The sequence below is a fragment of the Pinus tabuliformis genome, chromosome X (genome assembly GCF_031772625.1).
Source record: "Pinus tabuliformis cultivar Carrire ecotype Pingquan chromosome X, CPIR1, whole genome shotgun sequence".
Classification (NCBI taxonomy): Eukaryota; Viridiplantae; Streptophyta; class Pinopsida; order Pinales; family Pinaceae; genus Pinus; species Pinus tabuliformis.
In genome coordinates this window covers 1,124,780,228-1,124,803,229 of record NC_142308.1, presented here as the reverse complement: position 1 = coordinate 1,124,803,229, position 23,002 = coordinate 1,124,780,228, and the positions used below count along the sequence as shown (strand labels likewise).

Genomic DNA, 23,002 nt, shown 5'->3' with positions numbered 1-23,002 from the left:
TTACCAGAATGCACAATGAGAGAGTATTCAAGTACTCATTTGTACTTTACCATATGTTTTTGTATTATCAATCAGACAAATTCCATTTCACCCTCTAGAAGCTTGATACTAGAGGCCAACCCAGGTATGTCATATTTTGGACTCCATTATTACACAAGTATTCATCACCATACCCTTATACAGATTTCATTGATTCATTGGTCCATCCAATCATGACCATGTTGACAGGAATTCCTTCACCCAGAATAAGCCAAGATATCAAAAGGGTCCTCTAGTTGTCCAAGAAAAGTAAAGTGGGAGATTGGTACCTTTACAAAAACCATACAGAAATAAGAATCTATGGGTGCCAACTTGCCCCATACAAACTCCCCAAATACCTCCCCATGAGGTTATTTTCTCTACAATATTATAGGGAGATAATGAATTCTGATGAAGTCAATTTTGTCTCAGCCAAGAAAAGAACACACTTCAGAGTCAAAAACTAGTTAGGCCCTTTCATTTGCAATTCTAGAGAAGTAGGGTAGGAGGTAGATCTGATTCTGCAACAGATGAAGTTCCAAAATAGCTTTATGTGGAGATATGACCCTCAAGGGTTTATGACCGGACTTAGACAAAAGGTCAAACTAGGGCCTTACATTCATCACCCAATACCAGAGATAGATAGATATGCAAATCAATATGAGTGGTTGGAAAACACTGTTGTAGATAAGGATAATATAAAGGTAGATGTTGAAAATACCTTGATTGATCTAGAGAGACAGCTTGATGAAAAATCATTCCTGCAGGTACCACAATAAGAAGCAACCATGAGTACCTACATTTTTGCAGACTCCTCAGAATGAGGAAAGGAATCCCAAGAGGAACAGGGAGGTATCGTCCACTTCTAGCATGGACACATCCAATGTGCAGTATGAAGGCAGCCAAAGCAAAAGGCCAAGGCTCAATCCTGTTTCAGAACAGGAAGACACAGAAGGATCAATAGAGGTAACTAATATTGAGTTTGACATGAGAAGGCACATAGCTCCATCTAGAGAAACTCAAGAGCCATCCACAATATAGACTCAAATGTTGGAAAGGCAGCTCAGTGTAGAAGTCCCTTCATTCGGTAGGCCTGTTGATAAAGGAAAAGATATTAAAGACGAGTATAAAGAAATCAAAATGAGAAACGATAAACTGAAGGCATAGTCTTATGCACAGTATTTAAAGCTCACACCTACAAATCAAACCAAGTTGATGTCAACTTTTGACATCAAGGAGGGAAAGATGCAAATGTCCATTGTAAAACCAACTGTACAATAGCTAAGGACATCAGCAGATTATAAAAAGATTGATTTTGAGGTATTGGCAAGGGATATTCATCCCATCGACCAAATTTAATTCCATGAACAGGCTGGAGAAATGATTTACTCCACCCTGACTAGAAAAGCCATAGTTGCCCATCAATTTTAGAATTCATTGACCAATATCTTAGCTCAATATCAGTTGGAGAAGGGCTCCTCACAGGCCAAGGATAATAGAATCAAATCTTTTAAGACTTAGTGATTGAATTGGGGCATGATCCCAAAGACATCAAAGCCAATGAACAACTGATAAGAAAGAAGAATGATGACATTGTAGCACTTAAAAAGCAATTGAATATACCTCAGCTACAACATCCCTAGACATAGGAAGTCTTGGAAAACCAAACCAGACATGAAGAATTGATGGACTTATTCCTAAAATTAAATGATCATTTAAGGGAAACAGAGAAGGAATTGGACACTTTAATTCAATTGAAGCAAAGCGATATTTCCACTACATCTGTAAATGTCATCCAAGCAGTCTCAACAATTTTTCCTTCTACATTGGCAGCCTCATTGGCTCCCACAGCTCCTATGGCCATAGCAAAACAGGTTTCAACACAGTCTACATCAGCAGCAGGTACATCAAATGAAGCAGAAAAATTGGTTAGAGCTATGGAGGAAATGTCCATACAAGCTACAGAAATGAATAAGCTGAAAGAAGAGGTGAAAATCTTGGAAACTGATTGCAACCTTGCCAAAATCATGCACAAAGAAGAAGTGCAGAAAGCTACCAGAATGAGTGAGAGATTAAAGGCCATGGAGAAGGACCTAACACTAAAAGAACCTCTTGGGCAAGCTAAGGAACTACTATGGGCCAATATCATTGACTCTGTCAATGATATTTGGCCATATATTCAAGTAATTTTTGAGCAGATAGATTTAATAAAGATGGCTACATAATCCATCCAAAAGGTAAAAGAAGAATTAGGAGAGATTCCCAAAGATGCCACCAGAATCATCCAATTCCTTAACAGTAAAAACAAGTATGAGCTTCAGGAATTGGAAATTGAGGACAAAACTGATAATTTTGAAGGTAAGATAGGTCCTCTCCAAGAGAAACTTAATGCTAAACTTGGAGGACAAGTGCCAGAACATGCAGGTAGCCGTTGATAGATTTATGGCTAAGTTTAAAATTTTGAGAGAGAAAGCGTTACCTAGTCCCTTAGTAATAAATGACAAGCTCATGACACAACAAGATTACAACAGTAGACTCATAGAGATAGCAAAAGACCAAGTGAACACATCTTCAATGAAGGCATTGCCAACAAGAAAAGTACTTTATCAAACATTTGAAAACTTGTTTTACCTCAAGCATGAGGTAAAACACTTGTTTGTCAATAAGCCTACTTTTTCCAAGTACACTAAGGCAGATGAAATATATAGAAGGATGTTAAAAATCCAATTACCTGATGCTGAAATGTGGAAAAATTTGGTTGATTTACTGTAAGAAAAATGCAGTAGAAAGGTAAAAGTAAAACAACCAGGTGAAAAGATGAAGACAGATCAGTAGAGTCAAAGAGTATTAGTGTCAAAGTGTATCAGATGAAAGCCACAAGTAAATGAAGCTTCTAGTGTGAAAGATCAAATAGCAAAGCAGCATAAAGGGCTAAAATCAAACCATAAAGGCCAACGGTACCAAAATAAAAAAGACAGCATGAAAGCAGTTCAATAGTTGTCTCTATCTTCTTGCAAGAAGATATTTTTATTTCCTAGATTAAATCTCAAGTTAGTTTGAGATATTTTGTAATAATTTTTGTGTAAATGCTTCACAATTCGAAGTTAGTTTGAGATATTTTGTAATAATTTTTGTGTAAATTCTCCACAATATTTAATGTATTTCTCAATCTGAATGCTATAATTGGAACAATATCTCAAGATTTGTTTAATTACACTCGGTTTTAATAGTTATGCATATAAATGTTTTCTACTAATATCTAAGTAAAGGAATTCTTAATTGCTCCTAAGTTTAGTTTGTTTCGTGCTAATCCAGATCAAAGGATTCTTAATTTCCCTTTGCTTTTGATGACCCTCTATTCCTCATTTATATCTCGGTCTGAGAACACTTAATTGCTCTCTCACCTTGATTAAAACCATTTCACCCTCCTATTCCAAAGACCTACACTTTACTCTGCTAGCTTTCCCTTTGAACATTCCCTTTAGTGAGTTGATCCAATTTTGTTGCCCTTATGTTGACTCCATAACCCAATGATCTAAAGACATCATTCTATCCATTTGTTTCAAGGATCTCACCATCCATTCTTGAATACAAATCAAAAACCCCTAGAACATTCATAACTAGCTTGAAATCCCAGCAAACAAAGCTAAAACATATAGAGAGAGCCCTCTCTGAGCCTAGGTTGGCTAGAGCCTACGCTCCAAAGTTGGTTTGTGGTTACCTGGGTCATTTTCTTTCTTCTAATAACTTCTAGAGAAATTTTTGGGTGATAACACAACGAACAGGCTAGTCTGTTGCTTGCATACACACTTCACAAATTGCCACTATGATGGTTGTGCAGCGTACCGGTTAACAGCGTGCAATCACTTGAGCACTTTTGCGATCTCATTGAAGGTACTTACCATCATTTTGATCTAGAACATCTTGACCAAAAATTGCTACAACAATGGAAGGCTCCGAATGAATCACCTGGTGATATTTGGAAGTGCTTTCGTGTTTTGCAATTTCAAGCTCTGGAAAGCTAGATGAAGTTCAATATCTCATTGACAGATTCGAGTATTTCCTTATCAAAAATTTCAATCCCAAGAAGAAATATGAGCCTGTACTTCAATGATGGAGATGTGCAATCAGAGATGGATACGATCACTGTCACATGTGACTATCCATCATCCCCTCATCAAACAACTCCACCACTATAGAGTGATGTGGGAGATCAGACACACACATTTATTTAGCTGTCACATCCTCCCAACATCACTTCACTTAATTTTCACACAGATTTGGTTGTGAGTCCATCGAGTTTTCAGATGCATTCTATACCAAAACCTCTGTCTTCATACTCACATGATCCTCCGGATGATACTATCTTGTGTTCTTCCATCCTAGACTCTACACTTGTTGTGAATGAGGATCAAGACATCAGTGGAGTTGGTGTTGCACAACCAACATGCGTTGTCATTCATGAAGAGTATGACTGGGAGCTTGAGCATAAACACTCAGCAAAGGATGACTCCCTTCTATCCAAGCCTCTTCCGTTCTTTCCTGACATCTTTGGTGAACCTGTCGTCCATGATTTCGTATGTGTATCTTCATCTACGGATGCACCCACTATTGATCACTCGCAGGACACACCGATGCCAATCCATCATCCAATAGTGGAGAGGACAAATTATCCATTGAATAGCCACTTGACCTTTCATCTGCGTTTTCCAGAAACACAGAGGATGAATTTGTCCGCTTCTCATCTACCCCTCTGTTTGATTTATCAAATCATGAGGATGTTGATGAAATCATTTATTTTTCTAATTGTAGTTGTTGTGATCTATTTAATCCCATGTTCGATCACGATCATGATTCTATCGCAGTTGATTTTTTTAAGCCACCTATTTATGATGATATATCTGACGACAAAATCGAAACACCCCAGACTGTCGAGGCACTTCAACCCGAGCTGATGGTTATGTCAAGCCCTCGCTATCCTAAGGTTGGTTTCACTTCCGATCAGGAAATTGTTCAATCACTCGAGGCTCCTCATCACTCACCTGTATGCATTGAAGATCAATCTCACACCCAAATCATACTTCCTCCACTCGAGCTACACGATCCCATTACTTATGCATTGGAGGAATCTTACATTGCAAGCACATGTGCACAATGCAAGTTTTATTTGTTTCTTTCATTTGCTTGCATGTCATAGTCAAGAGTATGTGTATGCTTCATAGCTACACACAGTGTCACATAGCATCGTGATAGGTCCACAGACTACATGTCATGTACTTGACTCACGTATGTCCTATGGAAACTTTTAAACATGAAGTGTGTTTGTCTTCATTCTTGTATCTTTCTTGTTTGCTGGTTTTCACAACCGGGTTGCTTGTGGACCAAGCCTTCATCAACATGGGTCAACTAATGTGTCGGTGGTTGCATTGGAAATATCACTACACGTGATCAGGCCCATGCACAGTTAGCTTAGGAGTAGGAGTAGTGTTTGCTTTTAGTTTGCTTGCTTGCATGTATGTTTTCTTTATTTCTTTGCATCTTTGTTTGTCTACTTGTTTGTTTTCTCACTCACTTTGCTTTCGCATTTACTTCTGCTTCTACTTTTCTTTGTTGTTTGTTTGCTTGTTTTTGTTCGTAGGTTAGTTTCACATGAAACCGTGCGTGACTCTTGAAACAAGATGGGTAAAGTACAAGAGGCCTTGTGCAGCTATCACTACTTGGTTATCTGTCATCCTGCCTCTATGTGAAGAACTTGTTACTTTTGGTCCATGATACGTCGATGGAAAATACGTATTGTTCAAAGTGAACCTTGGTGAAAACACAATGCTTGCGCGCTAACTAGTGTCACCTACTCTAGTCAGTTGTTTTTTAGTTAACCCTTGGCATCTCAGTCAAGTAGAGTAAGGTGAGGGGGAAAACCTTAACAGGCACGTGAAGGGTATATAATAAACTACTTATCTGAAGGAACAACCTCTTCTGCTCTCAATAAGTGGGGATCCCTCTTCCGCCTCTAAAATGAATAAGTGTTATGCACAATTATGAAAATGAAAAAGTGAAAAATTTCAAAAAAATGAAAAGTGGATAAGGTGAAAGAAGAGAAAGGCTTCCTATGCATATAGGTGGTGCAAGTAACTCCACTGGGGTACTGACGAGGCTCGTTGGCAGTGGAGCAATGCTTGTGTTCCTACGTGACTTTGTTGGGGTATTGTCCATGCATGCTGGCAGCGGAGCAACACCAGAGATGAAACTAAAACTCTGACTACTATATTACTTGTGCACCAATATACCCCTCAACCCCCATCGAAACAACTGTTGAATTGGCTTGGAATGTGTGTCGATCGACCAAGAGCTTGGCAGATGCTACATCTTACAATCAAGCAAGTGTGGAAACCAAGATGAACTGAGAACTGAACAATACTTCTGGAGGTGTTAGACTTGCTTTTCACGAAGAAGGTCCATTCAAAGAGTTGGAGTTCTACCAATGTGTCACCAAGTGTTGTAACGGCTACAACGACCCTCCCAAATTTTGCCTTAGATTCGTTTTGGAGCCTCCCTACCAACCTTCCTCAGCAACATGTCTTGCCTTGTCAAGTACACAAGCTTCAATGATTTTCTAGCAGACTTCTAGCCTATGCATGATAGCTTGTTGCATCCCCCTCACCAGTTGTTTCTCTAGACTTGGTCCAGCTGTAGGTTGAGCATCTCCCCTAAGAAATTCACAATTCTAGAGGGGAACTAGCCTTCCCTCCAGAAATTGCGCAATCCTATCTGGCAGCCTGTTGGGCTCCAGAATTGCGAAAATATTCCTATCTCCCTTCACTAAAAAAATTACGCAATCTCTCCCAGAAGGACTGCTCAGCCCAAAAATTGCACAGTTTTGGGTAGCAGTCAGGTGGTCAGCAAATAAATTACACAATCCTTCTAAGCAACCAGCCTAGCTCCCTCCCAGAAATGCGCAAATTTTCCCCTCAGCTGAGCAGGTTGTTACATGTGCCATTAAGTTCACTGGTTCCACCCGGGATCGAGAAAACTTGACTTGCATGCATGGGATGCCTTTCCCCGCAATAGAAAATTAAATATGCAAAAAGAATCCCTAGATTTTAGGGAGATATTTTTAGCAACTGGAGGTTACATGCAAAGATCTTTTTAGAATATTCCCTCCAAGTGTCGCTTTTTCCTAGATTTGTGGCATGCGTTTCATGAGCCTCACATTTATTTATTTGACGCTTCATAGCTCATTTATTCACATCGATCTTGGATCTCTGACATCCCACAGCACATCCAGGAGTCTTCAACACATCCATCTTAGTTATTTCTAGGTAAGTCGGCTTAACTTTTCTTTTGCAGCATTTTTGTCGCTTTTTGTGTTTTGTCTTGTGTGAGTGTTGTTTTCTTGATTTATATGAACACTTGTTGTCATTTACATGCATACTATCTTGTACTACCACCATTTCAATTTTCATTAGCATCTCACTACCATCGCATGCATGAAACTATTTTACACGAATGGTCGTCGATTCGACGACTTACTTCACCCACATGCATGTTGTTACATTTTCTAGATATTTCATTCATTGTTTGCATGCATGATCATTCACTCCTGCTTACACTAAGTATTTCCATGCATTCACATTCACATTTGCTTTCAGTTTCCTGTCAGCGGGTCTTAGCAACCTTGGCCTAGACTTTGCCTCACCAAGATAGCATTATGCAATCCTGAGAGGGAAGGCTTTGCCTTCCTCTCAGAGAATGTGCATTTTTCCCAGTGACAGTCCTCCAGTCTTTCATTGCGCAATTCTGAGGGACAGTGACTACTGGCCCATAAAATTTCACAATGCAATCACTAGGCCTGCAAACAATTCCAACTAAAATTGTGCATTGCACAATTCGAACAGCCAGTAGGCCAGCCTAGATTGTGCATTGCGCCATTCCAGCAACCATCTAGCCTCCTAGATAGCTCATACTTCCTTTTGCACAGTTCTGGTAGCCAGTCTCCTAGACTCCCAAGAAAAATTACGCAATCCTTTCCAATCAATCCCTAAGTACGTTGCATGTCGTTCCTCAAGTTTTCTTTGGTTTAGCTAACAGATTTCTTGCCATGCATGTTGTTATGTCTCCAGATCTAGCAGGTGTTTTTCCACCTCTTAGCAGTTCAGGATCAATGGCCTTCAAGAGAGCAGGATCAAAGGACACTGACAGGAGTGCAATTGGAGCAGCAGTTAAGTGAATGTCTATGAGTTTTCCGATCTATGAAGATACCAAGTTGATTGTAGACAAGGACATCAAGAAAAAATGGTAAGAGGTCAATGATTCATTTGCAGACACATTTGGGGAATACCTCAAAGACTGCCAAGTCTATGTGAACATCCACAAGTCCGTTCTGTATTGGATTGCATGCAGGTATCCCATGCTCCCACACGAGGACATGATACAATGGATCATCTTGCACGCTGATCCGAAGACGATGACATTGAGTAGTGTCAGCGGGACGGAGATTGCTACCTTCAAGGCACATGATTATGAATAGATGTATCATATGTCGAAGCCTGTGATCACCATGGAGACTCCCTTCAACATACCCATCAGCAATGCCAACTCCAAATATATATTGAAGAACTGGGTAAAGGAGCTGACTAAATTCAGGATGATACCCAACTAGATCTACAGGATGAGGATACTGCGAAAGGTGTATCAATAATTGGTCATCTTTGAATGTCATCTGTATGGCCAAGATAGCACAGAAACCTTCCAAGAATGTTGGGTGATCGCGTTGGACCAACTAGCCAAAGAAGGCAAAGCATGCAACTGATCTGACATGTTGTCTCACTAGCTAAAGGAACAGGTAACAAGAGCTCGACAACCACCCAAAGGTATGCAAGCAGAAATCTACATGCCTTCTTACATCTTGGATGCAATTTATGCCTGTCAAGAGTTCTCGGGCTTGAAGTGCGCATGGACATCGGTGGAGACCTCTGTGAAAACTTATTGTAAGATGTTTTCTGAATGTAGCTTCAGAGGAGTTATCACACAGTTGTTCGATCATTTTTTCACCCCAGTGTACAAGATGATATTCAAACAGGATCCACCCTGCATGTCGAAGGCAGAAATGGAGGCACTAATCAACATAGCTGATTGGTATGCCTCACCGTCCAACGCCTTCATATGGATGTACAGTTTAGAGAAGCCTCTACATGTTCTACCAAAGTTTTCCTTGGACAAACTCATCATGAGGGAAGTATCATATCACATCTCGGTAGGATTATCAGCTAGGCTGCACCAGAAGAAGAAGGCACCTTGGCCCGTTTTTCTGTTGCACATTGAGTTATAAGAGATACAGATTTTCAAGCATGTGGATGTCAAAGAAGACGAGATGAAGACATATCCATTCGACACCCAAAGCTACAATCTGTATGAACCGCATTGTATCATGAAAGACCACTGCACAAGAGTATAGTTTAACTAGATCCATAGGGCATGTCATTGGGCATATGAAGACCCATGGAGATATTGTTACAGTTTCTCGAGACCCAATGAACCGATCAACCTCGTTATATAATGGGTAGTGAAGCAACGTGAAGTAGCATCCTGGAGAGCACCAGAAGCAGAAGCAGCAAAGGTAAACATACCAGTGTGCGACAAGGGAAAGAGGAAGATTGTCGACAACATGGAGGAAGAGAAAATTTGTAAGTTTCGAGAAGACCCACTTGTGTAGAAAGAAGCTTTGGTGATAGAGGGGAAGAGGCAAGAGCACAACAAGAGAAACGCGCAGAGGCAGAGAGAGAAATGGAGAATGGAGGAAATAGAGAAGGAGTTACATGAGTTGAAGGAGCAACTCTGGAAGGAACAAGAGCTACACAAACAGGAGAAGGAAGCACAACAAGAACAAGTACAGTAGGGGGCACAACTTGTACAGACAGATGAAACTGCGCTCGTATAGGTAGTAGACTCATCAGAACAACTAACTTCAGGTAGACAAGGTGAACCATCACAGGAGCAGGACTTCACTCAAGAGATAGAGCAAGCACTTGAACATATGGATATAGATATAGAACAACAAGAGTCAAAGCAAGACATCGACCTCATGCCTCACCACCAAGAGGTTGACCCACCAGCTTCACTGCATCCAAAAGAGGAGCAAATCCCAAGTGACCAAGGGGACACTAAGATCTTTGGAGATTAGTTGGAAGGAGATATGCCCAACATCTCATTCGACGAGTCTCAACATAGAGTTGTGCAATCTCGTAGAGTGTCGACTCTGGAATGATCATACATCTCCTGCGCATTTTGAGGAATGAGTGAACATGTCTGATGTGCGCAAACATCTAGCAACATTGGTCGATGCTACAAGAGCATATACTGAGGCCACTAGATCAATATTTTGCTCCTTGAGAGCTGAGAATGAGTGAATGGCCAAGGAGCTATAGACGGCCAAGCGGGGAGGAGAATTGGTTACAACAACCGCCCCATCAGAATTGAAGAAGGAAATACTAGATGAAGTATTGTCCCTTGACACAGTCATTCGAGCATTATATTCCAAGTTTGGTACTGTGCATAAGGTAGTTATCCATCTCAATGGTTGGTAGCAGCGATGTGCTAGCAGGGCACATATCTTGTCGAACGTGCATGTTGTTGTTAATTACATGAAAATATGGACAATAAGATAGAAGGGAGTCCTGCTACACTTGCCTAACAGGATGAAGCCCAGAGCAATCAAGCTGAAGGTACGCATCCAGAGTCAGATCTAGAACTATGAAGATCTCTCACAGCTCATCACTAGTCTACAGGCTTCCCATGCACGGGTATTCAAGAGTATGGATGTTGTTGTGCATGCACATGTGATCCCATCTATTGGGACACTCACCCAGGTGAAGACAAAGGCACAGGTCTGACTGGAGCTTGACTCGTACTTTGACGAGTTGATGCACATAGCCACCAGCCCAGACTTATTGATCAGTGCATACACCATGCACAAGTATGTTGCTGGTCCAGCTACATTCATGACAATGATGTGCATGCTATCAAACGAGTTGGACAAAGGAGCTCGAGCATGTACCTGGATGCTATGGAGGCCAAGAGTTCATTTCGAGAAAGATGTCACCTTAGAGTACACGAACACCATCATGAACTACCAAGCTTGAAATTAGTTCGCTACTGTCAACCACCATGAGGATTTCGAAGAGCTGGTCTTCCAACAGTTGTCCAAGTCATAGTGATGTCTTTCCTAGCTTTCTCAAGCCTATTTTGTTTCACATGGGTACATGTGCAGGTTGTATGTAATGTCTTGTCAAGTGTAAGTTCATGTGTCGATAGTTGGATTTAATAGTCATAGAGTAGATGAAGAGTCATGAGGGTACTTAAACTATCACAAAGGGGAATTTCAAGGGCCAACCCACCCTTTGTTATATATATTCCCTCATAACTCATTGTATGGGCTTTTGGTGAGACAAGCTTCTGATAGGACTATATTAGAGAGAGCTTGGATAGTATTGTAATGAGCCTTGGCTTCTCCACTGCGCAGAGATAATATATCTCTTTGGAGGAGCAGGCGGTAGTGACTGTAACATTCCGCTATCAGAACCAATGGTTGGACATGGATGTATTGTATGACTGGAACTTACACTTATTAATATAACAGAGCCAACACATTTCATGCATATGTCATATTGTATTTCAACTATCTTATTTACTCTAAATGATATATGTATCTGGTTGCTTACGCATGCATGTGTAGCTATTTTTTGTATATGTATATATGAATCTTTCTTATTTGTCTTGTTGGTTTAACCATCACTTTGGATTTCTAGCTTACTTTCCTTCCATGTTGTGATGCATCTTTGCTCATGTGTTCCCTCCTTAACTACGTGCTTTCACTGGTTTCCAAGGGGCACACTCACCTCACCCTCCATGTGTTATAACTACTCACGCACCTTCCTTGACTTACTGCATATGTCACACCCTTGCTACCAACAAGGACATCTTACTTTCCTTTGTGCGAAACGCGGTCAAGGCAATACCATACAACCCACTGCTGAGACTCCTACACCAAACAGTCTGAGGTCTAATTGGGACTTCTTACTGGGGAGATCCCATGACATGTTGGCAAGTCCAACACCGTCAACAAAATCATTCTGATATTGATTATCCCATAAAATAAGCATCTTTAGTAAGACATTTAAACATAGGTGTTGCAATTTTGGTAAAATTTTCAATAAATCTCCTATAGTCAACACAAATTCGCCATTTCCCATTTTTATTGGGAACTACGACCGAGGGAGATATCCATTTAATGTCAAAGATAGGATATATAAAATTCACACTTAACAGTTTTTGCAATTCATCTTTAACAATTTCTTTTAGAGATGGATTCATTCATCTTTTTGGCTTCCTAACTTCATCATTCGTGTAAATGTGATGTGTACAAGTATCATGATGAATACCTTTCATGTCTAAATAATCCCAAGAAAATGCTCTGGATTATTTTTGAAGCGTATTTATTACCTTTTGTTTTTGTTTTGTACTTAATTATGTACCAATGTACAACATTTTTCAAACGTTGATTTCAATAGATTGAGCATTTGCTTCATTGTTTTCTTCCAAGGCTGCCATAGAAAATGATGCAAACATAGCAGGGTGACAAGATTCCTGAAATTAATTTTTGAAAACATAATGATAGCCATTAAAAGAAATAGGATAATTAATGCAATTAATATCATACAAGAATTTCTACAAAATGTGTTCTTCATATTGTTCTTGAAGTCCTCTTGATTGTTCTAGAGTTAATAAAGGGAGCGTACAATCTTCTTCCCCATAGGGATTCTCTAGCCAAAGAGGTACTTATCTCCCTAAGGTTTTACTCAAATTTCGAGCGGGAGTACTCGTTGGATGCTAAATTTAATTCCTCATCCAAGGAGTGTCCATGTTGCGTACTTTCGATGGACCCTACTACACGAAAAATGAGAAATACATGAAAAAAGGTGATTTCAATCATGTTTTCCATGTATTTCTCATTTTTTTGTCTAGCAGGGTCCATCAAAAGTATGCAACATGGGTACTCCTTGGATGAAGAATCAAATGTTTCATCCAACGAGTGTTTTCGCTCAAAATTTGAGTAAACCCATAGGGAGATAAGTTGAAAATACGAGTTGAAAAAATAGTATTTTATTTTTTCCCTCTAAAATTTGATGATGTAATCTAATATTATTTTATTATTTTCACTATTATTTTATAATTTCCTTAGGAGGTCCATTTTAGACCTCAAAATTCCCCTAATGTTTGTATTTTCGTATGCTTTAACCCTTATAAAGTACTTCATATCCATGAACTAATTCACACTTATATATTACTTCACAGAATTACATTCATCACTTAATCATATCATACACAACCATAAACTTCATAGTACTGAAATAATGTGCAGATAATAAGAAAATCTACACATGAAGACACAAATTTTATTATGGTTCATCCCAATGTGGGAGTACACCCACAAGAACTGTTGCTTATAATAGAGAATTTGGTACAACAAACAATTCTTCACCTATGCACACAACTGCAAGTTGTTTGCGTACTAAGATGTATTCAGTCTGTGCACTAAATTGTAAACCTAGGCCTCCACTCACTTAGTTGTGTAGCCTTGACCCTTTCTCTGAAGTACAAATCACAAAAATACAACCATAAACATAAATTTGGATCTAGGTCATACCTTCTTTATTATTCATCCCTATATATACTATTACATTGAGGGATTACATCGCTACATTACCATGGACCCAATACCATGGTTTCCAAAATACGAGGGACTCTGGTCCAAAACCATTCGACTTTTACCATATTATATGATTTTATAAAAAGGGAGGGGCTTCGCCGCGAAGCCCCTATACTACGCGGTGAGTTTTTTGTGTGTCCCTCATTCTGCTTCGTTGTTCTGCTGTGTGGTCCACTTCACACTCCATGACATCCTTTCTACTATGCTCTCTACCCACAAAATTCAGATTCCTTGCTCATAATCTAGCCAAGTTAGGTTGTGCCCAACAAGCCCTCAACACTCACATGTGACTTGTCCCGAGTCACTCAGCTACCTTGCCTTTGATCTTGTCTACAATGTTGTTGTATGTATTATTGAATTGTTGCAACATCTCTATCTGCTAATTTTCCTCGCTGTGCACTTCTTCTAATAATGCTTCTGTGACATGTTATACAACCTTCTTTGCCAAATTTGTCTCCCTTTGTCGAAGCTTCTCATCCACTTCATGGGATAGTTGGAGGTCCTCATCCTGCCAAGGCTGAGTCATTTCTATCAAACTTTGTTCCTCCTTCTTCAACTCTTTAATTTTCTTTTGTAGCTCCTTTGACTCATTAATTTTTTCGAGCCTCTATGAGATTGGAAAATTCTTCACAGTTTCCTGACTCTCCTCCAATTGATGCTTCTTTTGCTACACTCCTCCTATAGTTTCTGAACATTTGGATCTTCCTACAGTGAAGTCCAAATTTGCATGCTCTCATCCAGAAATTTTCCACAATCTGCCAATGCTATGGAGATGTTGGCCATCCCTGTCTTTAAGTCAATCTCCCTCTGGTGTTTTACCTCCTGCGTTGTATTTGGCTACCACTTCATTTATAGCTCACTGATCTACATCTCATACTTGAATTACACTATGGCAATTTTATCCTTCTCCTCTTTGACTGCAAGGCCAAGCTTTTTGGCTCTTCTTCATGGACATCAAGGTCTAGAATTCCCTTACATGTTATTTCCACTGTGTCCTTGAGCTTCTTATACTCCTTTTCTATCTTCTCTTTTTCTTGTATTGTCTACTCAAGCTTCCGCCACAGCGCAACCCGCTCCTTTTCCACCTGTATATTCAACTGCGACATCTGTTGTTGCCTTATCTTTAGTTATTCTATAATCTCCTCATGCAACTTGTGTAGTCTTAGCAATGACACTACCGCGATCTTCATTTTGATATGCATCCACTCCTTGGCCTGCTGCTAGATTCCCATTGATTCAAATTGTAGAGCCCTTGTAGGTATTTGTGTCAGCCTCACTTGAAGGGTAGGCTATATCAACCTTCCTTCTATAACCCTTTCCTCTATTTGTGTAGGTTTTCTAACTAATAATGCCAAAATATTTAACTCCACAATCCTCTCCTGCACACCTGTGATAAGCTCACCATAGTGATATTCCACCCTATTCCAGGATTCCATTGTTATCTCCTGAACCTTGTCTCTGATTTGATCCAGGTCACCCTCAGTGATAACCATTGGCATGATTTCTTTTATTTTATCCACCTTAGGCTTCTTTCTGATCTTAATGGTAGCTTCGCCTTGGCTATTTCTCTTCTTCATGGCAATTGCATATGTTTCTTCCTTTTCTGTCTCCTTAGTCGTATCCTTGCCTCCTTGAGGGTCCTCCTCATGGTGTTCTTCATCATGGTGTTCCTCTTCGTGGTGTCCTTATTCCTCTTCCTCTTGCTTTGATTCCTGCTCCTTATCTTTTCCACTGGCTTTGCCATGCTGCGAAGTTTCCAACTCTTGTTCTTCTGTTGCATTGTCTTTTGCTTCCTCCAGTGGATTCATCCATTCAGTGGGCCATGTCTATACTAATTCTACAAGATAATCTTCTGTGACCATATATGGAAATGCATGCCATTTATTCTTCATGTCTCTCCATGCTTGTATGTACATTTTATGAAAATCTACCTTGAACCTTGCCATAAGGTTGTATTGTTTGTGCAAACTTGGGGAAAGGCGTGGGTGCTGATTTACTAACATGTGTAGATCCATTTGATATAATATGAAAATTATTATATGCTCATGCACTCGCGATGCTTGAGTGGTATTCCACAGCGAAGCATACCTCGTGGCCTCGCATACATTTGAAGGCACTGAAGGGAATTGTGTGTCCTTTGAATCTTTCCACGCTAACATAGAAATGATTAAGATTAATCAGGCATAGTGGAAATGTGTACCTTTCTCCTAGACCTTGTGATAGTCGTCTAGGAATTCCTTCCATAAGTATCCAACCTAGTTTTATTGGACTCCATTTGTGCACTGCATGGCTAAATACACCACTGACATAGGAACTTCATTTGTGTGGCACTTCCTCATAATAATTCGTACCAAAAGGTGTGTTGTGAAGTGGACTGCTTGGTCACTGATCAATTTTATGTCATAGCCCATTTTGCCTTTGATCAAACCATACTTCTTCTTCCTATTGTCTGCCAAAGTGCGATCCTAATCCTTTCCCATGAACTCCTCTACGGGATTCTTCCCTTGGTATTGTAATATTGTGATCCTCCATATCAACATTTGGTCTATGCGGATCTTATTCCCCATCCACATGTATCCATCATGTATTAATACCAACAATTATCGCACACATGTTGTGTTTGTTGAACTTCTGCCGAAGTGCGACACATTCAACATATTGATCAATCCTGACTGCACCAACCCATTTAGCCACCTTTGTGGTTTTAATCTAGTCACTTCAGTCTCTAGGTAGTGAACTTGCTTCAAGTACGAGTCTGGAGTGAACTGAGGGTACTTCTTCTGATCATTAAAATCATAATCTGTAAATTTGAGTTGCAGAATTTTCCCTAAAATCACTCCTAAAAACTACACAACTTCTGACAATAATGGTGTAAATGTCCCATACTTCGCATCTTTGGAATCCTTTACTAGTTTGGAACTTGGATTCCTCCCCAAGATGTATGAGGGTAGAGGTGAGATGAACATTGCACCAATTTCCTCTGGCTGTATTTCCTCCACTTCTTCTTCACCAATATTGACCTACTCGAGTTGCTTTTGAGGTTTCACAGGTTTGGCAGGCTTCTTGTCTTGCTTTTTCTTGGTTCTTTCTTCCTTGGTGATTTCTATTGTTTCTGTAGCGACGGTGCTCCTACTATGGGTGATGCTAATGTGGGTGTTTGAACTACTGTTGTGGACATATCAATGGTTTCCATGACTCCAAATAATCCCTTCTTACAAAAATTCCACGCAATCGCCTCCCAATGTCACTCAAACGACATACACAACAAAGTCTCAAATGTGCATCTCCTTACAGTTTATGATTGCGCACACTTGTTATGAATGTTGAATGATTGATAAGAATATTGGGCCCACAAAGTCAAGTTAAGATCTATAATAATAATGCAATAAGGATAAGGGATCTAGACCATGCCTCTTCCCACTCCTTACGCCAAGGTTAGACAACTGCATAGTGCGAGCGCGCAGGATCTACTTGTGACCTTCCTAGACTTCATCCAGACATCCCTAGGGTGCGGAAACCTGGTTCCAGCACCCTCCCATACTAACTCGAGTGAGACCTCAGTCCGTTCACTACGGACTGTTGCCGAAATGGCCGGTAGTTTCAGGATTTGTTTGGCTAAATCACTTCTGAACCTGGGTCAGGCCCCAACAAGCCAACAAATGGTTCTGTTGCCAAGATTGGAATCTGCCTAAGGGATGTCTGATGTCGAAACACTGGAATCCTATGAAGAAGGAAATTGAATATTGGTTCGATCAGAAGCTTCATGAGTTCATGACACAAGAAAATAGGACTCCGCAAATATCCGAGAAGAGGTGGCTGGATCGATACATATATACGGAAATCCATGAGATCTTCTTCGCATCCTTCTCTTCAGAGCTGTATGATTGGATCACAAGGTTAGCTGATAGCCAGGGAAGGTATAAGCTCAATCAACTGATAGTGTGGACTCCATAGTTAGTGCACAGACTAGAGGCATCGGAAGATAAGATCACGTGGGCCATGGACAATTGGCTCGACCAGATAATAGGGGGGTTTATCACTGGGTTAGCGATAGACTTAACCGTGAGCTATAGCAAAGCAGAACGACATTTTCTCAAGGGGTCGCGAGGTAGGTACATCAAATCCCTGAATACCTGGATTAAGATGTTGTTATGTGAAAAGCAGGTTATGCAAATACATTAATGCTTGGAACGACGCAGAGTGGAAGGATTTACAAAGGGATCGAAATATTAGGGAACAATCCATTAATTTCACCTTCGCAAGAGAGCAAGGAAGAGCACGCTTGGGTTTCTCTGAGAAGTTCGGTTAGTTTGATAAGGCAGTGCATTCTGCAGCTATCACCTCTACTTATGCCATCACCTACTTCACCTACTTCACCTCCATCTTCACCCACCCCACCTCCACCACCCCCATGGTTCAGCATGGCAAGTGCAATCAAGCTACCCATATTCAAAGGAGCAGGGAATGAGGATCCAGACCAATTATGGTTCATGGTAAAGGCAATGTGGGAAGCACAAAGGGTCACGGATGACAACATTAAGAAGGCCACATTGGTGAGCGCACTACAGGATCACGCACTGACATGGTATATCAACCACTCGAATGGTCACCCAAATGCAGGAATAGTAGAGATCAGGATGCATTGAACAAAGAATTTAGCTAGCCGAAATCAAAGAAACATTCAATCATTAGATTTAAAGAGATCGCGATGCTTCCAGGCGAGGCCCCCTGGGATCTAGATGAGAGACTGAAGACTATGATCCGTGAGGCTAATATGACACTAAAGGATGCACAACACCGCACGCGGTTTATGGCATCTTTGACACCACACCTAAGGACGATGTTGTCACAACAGAAGCTTTCAACCCAGGCCGAAGCATTGGAAATGGCGATGAGGTTGCATGAAACACCGATATAGGATCCAGGGTTGGGAGTTCAATAGATCCACTTGTAGCTTCAGACTATCTTCGTAGAAATGCAGAGCTTGAAGCAGGATAGGGCACCTTGGCCAGAGGCGCACGAAGAAGTGTGGGGCATAAAATGTAAAGGCTAGGGCCATGACAAAGACCACTGTCCCGTATTCATGAACTACTTGACAGGAGGGGGACCAATGCCGTTGAGACTAGAGGCACAGGCAGGGCCAAGTATGGCACCCATGCTCTGGTGCGCGATCTGTCATATGGGAGGAAAGCACACGACAGACAACTGTCATTTGTTGCAGAAGTACACGTAGACTCCCCAGCAGCTGTTTTGCAATTTTTGTAGATTGGTGGGCCACGACGAGCATACTTGTCGCAGCTAAGAGTTAATGATGGAGCGGACCCCAACATATAGAATGCAAATGGAAATGTGAGGTCTTGACCCAACCACATGGATGGCACCCACTGGATTTCAAGCGCAAGGTCGAGGACGAGGAGGAATGGTGTCAGGAAGGGTCTGCGGACAATTAATCGGTTACAATTGCAGAGGACCAAGGCACTATGCTCATGATTGTACCAACCCAATGGGACTATCTTGTTCCTACAGTGCTCAATTCGATCATGAAGTAGTATATTGTCCTACATTGATTGCGCAGATTCAAGAGAAAGGGGTCCTTCAGCCTACTCTGATGTAGAATATTCAAATGATGAGGTCTGAACTATGCGAAGAAGACCCAAATGCGAATATGGTGCTCAGAAGTGGTGCGACCACAGGGGAAGATAAGGGGAAGTAGCCCGAGGAAGATAAATGGGTTCACAAGGCTCCTACAAAGGAACGTGAGTTTGACTTGGAACACGAAAAGGAGATGTTTATGGAAGCTAAGAAGAGCTTCGAGGAGGCCTATACTTCAAGTAGTAAGGATCAACCAGAGCTAGGAATGGATCCTTCTATGCTTACTACCTTTTTAGAGACATGCATGAAACTATTGCACGATAATAAGGTGGTTAAAGGACTATAGGAGTTGATAAATAGGTGCGCAGGGTCAAGGGGACCGCACGTGGTCAAGAAACTAGGAAAGCATACATTGCACACCAGGAGGGAGATGAGATTAACAACACATATTGGTGAATATGAAATGGATCAGGTTATTCTAGACCTGGGTTCGAATGCGAATGTGTTACTAAAGCAGACATGGGAACGCATTGGTAGGCCCGCATTGCAGTGGTCCCCTATTCAATTATGGATGGTGAACCAACAAAAGATCTTGCCCATGGGGAGGTTGCAAGGGGTGATAGTGGATATGATCGAAGGCACAAGCACACAGATGGACTTTGAAATGATAGAGATTGTCAATGACATCAAACCTTATCCCGCATTGCTAGGAATAGACTGGGCCACTGATATGAATGGAGTCGTCAACCTGAAGAAGAGGAAGATGATATTCGAGAAAAAGTCCCTTCATGTAATCATTCCGCTAGATCCAGCCGAAGGTGCATGCTACACCAAACTTGTGCGCGACGAGGATAGAAACGATGAGCTGGATTGCATTTACCAGGTAATGGCACAAGACCAAGATCAGGTAAACCCGACTGTGGATGGGAGAATCTCATGGGAATGTGACAGTTCCTGTACTTCGGATTCAGATGAAGAAATAGAACGCTAGAAGAACCTGTTGCACGAAGTAACAACGTTGAATTGCAACATGATGATTATATCACTGCGGTGCATGACAACCGAAGCAAGGGAACTGCCAACATATGATAGGGTAACTGGAGTGGATGAATTCTTAGTCAAATTTGAAAAAGCATTACTGGAACAGCAGCGGTACAATGCGCTGGAATGGGCATTGCGCACGACACCCGCACGATGGTGGAGTACACATCAGAAGACTATGGGGAATTGGCATGACTGTAGAAGACGGATGCGCTTACAATTTGGAAGTCCCCAACATCGAATGTGAGATGGGCAGCCAGGACAAAGCAGTTTTCATGCCCACCTGTGTCGATGGGTATAGACGTGTGCTATGAAAACACCTCCCAGACTAAGGATCGAAAATCAGAACTCGGCGCGGAAGCAGGGAAGGTGACGCACTCCACAAACAGTCCGCGATGGAGCAGTCAAAAAGCTATGCGGAGTCATGAACAGAGTTCACTAGGTGAGCCAAACTAACTGGGACCTGCGCGTACTAGTGGTTTGATGGGCCTATAGGACCATAAGTGAAAATCGGAGCACGGAAATGACCCCAACATTGACAAGATGAGATGAAACCAGGAGGGCAGAGAAGAATCCCTAGACCATAGCTCCCACAGTTGCAATGGGGCGCGAGGACCTAGGTAAAGGAATTAGGTAGTTACAGGAAGCCCTTCGACAAGGGAGCTTGAAACTTCGTGAACTCGATGAAGAGTGAGCATGGCTGAGGAAGAAAAGCGTGACATTGGACGAAGAAATTAGCGAACTGGAAACAGAAGTCGCGCAAGTGGGCCGTGAGAAACTAAGCATGATGGGACCAAGTCTAACCGGCCCTACTAATGCATTAGAAAGAGTTGCGACTCTGTTATCATCGTTGCGACCGCACCTTACTAAACAGGGGAATGTACCATATAAAGAAGAACGCAGCACACTACCGGACACAAGGGTATTTGAAGGGTGCCTGTAGCCTGGGCTAGCAGAAAAATTGAATCCTCGCACCAGGGGTGAGACCACCTGAATATCTATAGGAAGCACAGTCTCAATGCTCCAAGCAATTGAAAGAAGGCGCAGGACTATAAACAAGTCTACAGGAGAGCTGCGTAGAAAGGAGGTTCCGCACAGGGCCAGTAGGTCACAGGGGTCGCGGTCACGTGCAAGGGGCTGTGTTGCTATGCAGGTAAGTTGGGAGGTTACCATTGATGTCACTATTCATGATAAGAGGTATAATTTAAGGAAAAAACGAGTAGGCGGCGGGCCATTAAGACAGGAATTAAGAGCTAGATTCGGGATGATCTGCTGCCAAGAAGGTATTAATGACTCATGAGTGGAGGGAATGGGCAAATTCAAATTCAAACATTACTATAAAATCCCTTGGGGTAGCCTTGAGGCAACACTTGGTTGTTTGATATTTGAGCCAGTACCGAGCATTGAGCACCAAGCTACCTTGCCACCCGTGAGTACGCGACTAAATGAATCCAGTGTAGAAACAATGACGGTTGCAAGGACCAGAGTGCGATTCACGGAAGTAACCCCAGAACCCCGTGTGACCCAAGAGGAGCCTGGAGAGGCAGCAGTTGCACCAGAGGTTCCCAAGTCCCCACGCACACCGCGACCATAGAAAAACAAGCAGCCCATGGGGCCAGTCCGGGTGTCACCACGGAACCCATGATTTAGTCAATTGTCAATGACAGAGAAGGGCAAAGTTGTTGCCATTGAAACAGAGGAGGAGGAGGAAGATTTGCAAGCCCTGATCGCCCAAATTGAAGCATAGGATGATGAGGCAGAGAATGTTTCCCACATACCTTCGCGATAAAGTTACCCCCCTACATCCCCCCATGGAAAGGGACAACCAAGATACCAAAGGACTGGGAGGCGGAGCAATTATTGCAACATCAATGGTTACGCGATGTGGAGAAGGTTGGGTTACTACATCTGCGGTGGACACCCCACTACCACCGCGCGCCCATCATTATTTTTGTCATCCGGTAGCTACTATGTCTAGTACATGATGGGTATCTCTAGCTGGAGGAGCCGATTCCCATCACGATCGATTTAATTCACTGGATTTTTCACCTGCCCATCAAGGGAAACAATCCCACAGCCATAGCAAGAAAGAGCAATGACTTGTCCCTCGCAGAAGCTATGAAAGCCAAATGTAAGCTGGAGAAGAGGAAGCGAGGGTATGTAATAGAAAGCATCAGGGAAAAAGGGGTGTACATTTCCACCCAGCTGCTGGTTGGCAGGCTCATGAGAAAATGTCGCGCAGATGAGGTGCCAGCATCTGTAATTGCATTGGCGGAGCAGTGTGCAGAGGGGGTCCAATTCAACTCGGCAAAGTTTCTCTGCGATGAATTTTTGACAAATTGTAGGGAGGCCAAGGAGCAGGGTAAGACCTTCCACTACGCATGGTTGCTCATATCTATCCTATTGGTTTCAGGGGAGCTATCAAGGGACATCAAGTTTCCCACCATTGAGAAGAACCTACTTGAAGCCGCGAGGTACACCTCGCTCTAGGTGACGAAAGATGCAACGAGGGTTCACGAGATTAAGGTGTTTTGGGTGTTCATGGAGGTGAGCATCCGAACATGGATCAACCATAGGTCGCGATTA

At 41.8% G+C, this 23,002-nt stretch overlaps 1 protein-coding gene across 1 annotated transcript in view; it reads right to left on the bottom strand.

Moving 5' to 3' along the window:
- Nucleotides 1-22,027, bottom strand: part of LOC149143790 (B-type cell cycle switch protein ccs52A-like) — a 38,463-nt gene extending 16,436 nt beyond the window's left edge. Inside the window, exon 1 of the mRNA XM_089451941.1 lies at nucleotides 21,836-22,027. Coding sequence (XP_089308067.1) covers nucleotides 21,836-22,027 — 192 coding nt within the window. The remainder of the gene's footprint in view (nucleotides 1-21,835) is intronic.
- Nucleotides 22,028-23,002: the final 975 nt, after the last annotated feature.